The 3110-nt window shown below is 54.3% G+C and overlaps 1 protein-coding gene across 2 annotated transcripts in view; it reads right to left on the reverse strand.

The window, feature by feature from the left end:
• The window catches only part of LOC137426474 (actin-related protein 2-B), a 34997-nt gene extending 32961 nt beyond the window's left edge, over window positions 1-2036 (reverse strand). For both annotated transcript variants that reach the window (XR_013623685.1, XM_068115037.2), the window contains exon 1: window positions 1892-2036. Coding sequence is in view for 1 of the 2 variants with exons in the window: in XM_068115037.2 (XP_067971138.1) it covers window positions 1892-1939 (48 nt within the window). In the remaining variant the exon portion in view is untranslated. The remainder of the gene's footprint in view (window positions 1-1891) is intronic.
• Window positions 2037-3110: the final 1074 nt, after the last annotated feature.

Genomic DNA, 3110 nt, shown 5'->3' on the forward strand with positions numbered 1-3110 from the left:
TCTCAAGCCAGCCACCTTAACCGTTAAACCAACACCTGGCTTGTCCCGCAGTCGATCATGTAGTTCCTCCCTGAGCCTTTGGTCAATCGGAAAACAATAAAAAAAACTAAGTTAATTAAATAAAGTTATTGTCTGATGCTTTGGGAGGGTGGAGGAGAGGATGGAGGAAGGGATTGGAGGAGAGGGTGGAGGAGAGATTGGAGGACAGATTGGAGGAGAGATTGGAGGAGAGATTGGAGGAGAGGATGGAGGAGAGGATGGAGGAGAGGATGGAGGAGAGATTGGAGGAGAGATTGGAGGAGAGGATGGAGGAAGGGATTGGAGGAGAGGGTGGAGGAAAGATTGGAGGAGAGGGTGGAGGAGAGATTGGAGGAGAGGGTGGAGGAAGGGATTGGAGGAGAGGGTGGAGGACAGATTGGAGGACAGATTGGAGGAGAGATTGGAGGAGAGATTGGAGGAGAGATTGGAGGAGAGGATGGAGGAGAGGATGGAGGAGAGATTGGAGGAGAGATTGGAGGAGAGATTGGAGGAGATTGGAGGAGAGGATGGAGGGAGAGGGTGGAGGAGAGATTGGAGGAGAGGGTGGAGGAGAGATTGGAGGAAAGATTGGAGGAGAGATTGGAGGAGAGGGTGGAGGAGAGGGTGGAGGAGAGGGTGGAGGAGAGATTGGAGGAGAGATTGGAGGAGAGATTGGAGGAGAGGGTGGAGGAGAGATTGGCGGAGAGGATGGAGGAGAGATTAGAGGAGAGGGTAGATGGGAGATTGGAGGAGAGGGTGGAGGGGAGATTGGAGGAGGGTGGAGGTGTGTAGAAGGGAAGGGTAGTGTGGAGGGGAGGATGTAAGGGGGGTGTGGAGGGGAGGATAGAAGGGGGGTGTGGAGGGAAGGATGGGAGGTGGAAGGGAGGATGGAAGGGAGGGGAGGGTGGAAGGGAAGGTTGAAGGGAGGATGGATGGTAGGGGGGGAGGATCGGTGAGGTTAGGGTGGAGAAAACGGTAGTGCGAAGGAGAGGGTAGTTTGGAGGTGAAGGAGAGGGTAGTTTGGAGGTTAAGGAAAGGGTAGAGTGGACGAGAGGGTAGAGTGGAGGGGAGAGTAGAGTGGAGGGGAGAGTAGTGTGGAGGTGGGTGGAGGGGAAGGTGGAAGGTAGGGGAGAGGATCGGTGATGGTAGGGGGGAGGAGACGGTAGTGCGAAGGAGAGGGTAGAGTGGAGGAGAGGGTAGCGGGGAGGTGGGTGGAGGGGAGGTTTGAGGTGGGTAGAGGGGAGGGTGGAGGTGGGTGCAGGGGAGGGTGGAGGTGGGTGCAGGGGAGGGTGGAGGTGGGTGCAGGGGAGGGTGGAGGTGGGTGCAGGGGAGGGTGGAGGTGGGTGCAGGGGAGGGTGGAGGTGGGTGCAGGGGTGGGTGGAGGTGGGTGCAGGGGAGGGTGGAGGTGGGGGCAGGGGAGGGTGGAGGTGGGTGCAGGGGAGGGTGGAGGTGGGTGCAGGGGAGAGGGCAGGGTGTATACACATTTGGCAGAGAACCTGGCCAGCTGGTGGTACCCTACCCTAGGTCTAGGTCGCTGGGATGTAGCACGTACGAGCCAGGCATAAATTATAAATACAGTGAGGGTAAAGTTTATCGTAAATTCCAGTTTGGGGTGTGTTCAAACCAAGGCAACGAAACAAGCGCTGCCCAGCAGTTTACGTTACATTAGTCTCTTGTAACCAAGTTTCACGAATCTCCCTTTAGTTTAACGATCCACATTCCTGCGGGTAAGGGTTCCAGGTTCGCGTCCCGCCGAGGGCAGCGCCCAACCCCGCCAACGCCCATGCGCACCACGCTGTCGGGACACCGGAGGGTCTACACCGGAGTAGAGGCGTGAAAGGTCGAGTCCCCGAGCCCGTCGCTGAGTACTCACGCCGGTGCCGTTGTCGCAGACTACGACGCGCCTTCCCTTGTTGTCCATGGCGCCGGAGACAGCGGAATAGAACGTCCGGGCGGAAATGACGCGACAGCGCGAGTAGGGCCGGAGTCACGACAGAGGAGAGAGGACGGAACCACGGGAAAGGGGCGGGGCACTCAAAGTCAAAGGGGCGGAACCACAGGAAAGGGGCGGGGCACTCAAAGGGGCGACACTAAGGGAAATGGGCGGTAAAGGCGTTGTTCACATACGTTGCGGTTTAAAACAATTTAATATAAAAACTGTTTGAATAAATGCATCATTTTAAATTTCTGTTAGTAGACCGTGGGCCGTCGGTCAGAATTCTTAATTTTCGTGACCCACATCGAGTAACTAATCAATGTTGAAATATTATTGTCCAAAAACATGTTTAAAAGCATACCATATAAGTTTATAACTCGGCAATCTCAGAACTCCACCATTATTTTAAAAAGTGGAAAAAACCTCAATAATTTCGACAAGGACCTCGCTAAAATTATCCAGTCATAGTTGTCCTTTCATAAACGCATCGGACTATCCCATAAGCAACAGCCAATCAGATAACGCGTTTCAAAGAAGCGACTCTAGCAAACATGGCGACGCTCATGTCGTCCTCGGATGCTGATGCCAGTGGTGCATCTGCCGATGATTCAGAAGGGACATCATCTGGATTTTGCTGTATGCACGTCATTGCAACGCACAGCAGGGTTATTCCTCTTGCCGAGAAATCCTTCAAAAAATTCAAATAATGTGCTAATCTCTGGAAGGAAATGGAAAACACGCCCGAAAGTAAAGTAGTGTGGCGGACACAAAAGCCCACTGGCGTGGTGACATCATTCCACGCACCAAGTGGGCGGTGGCCACGCCCGAGGGGTAGGCGTGGCCTCATGATATACACCGGGCGACCAGCCCGGAGCATTTTCAGTGTTACAGTGTAGTCTTACAATAAAGACGTTTATATGTTACCGCTTGTCCACTTCCTCCTTGCTCACAAGCAGCGCGCGTAACGCCGTGCTTTACTGGTGACCCTCGACGTTGGATCTGCCGTAGCGATCCTTCTGAACACGACGCCATTGCAATGGCCAACGACAAGGCAATGGCGATTAAACTTCCCGAATTTTGGGAGGCCCAGGCCGAAGTCTGGTTCGTTCAAGCCGAAGCCCAATTTCAGCTTCGGCGCCTCACCAACGACGACCTG

This window comes from Myxine glutinosa, chromosome 5, assembly GCF_964187855.1.
Source record: "Myxine glutinosa chromosome 5, kmMyxGlut1.1, whole genome shotgun sequence".
In the NCBI taxonomy this organism is placed as follows: Eukaryota; Metazoa; Chordata; class Myxini; order Myxiniformes; family Myxinidae; genus Myxine; species Myxine glutinosa.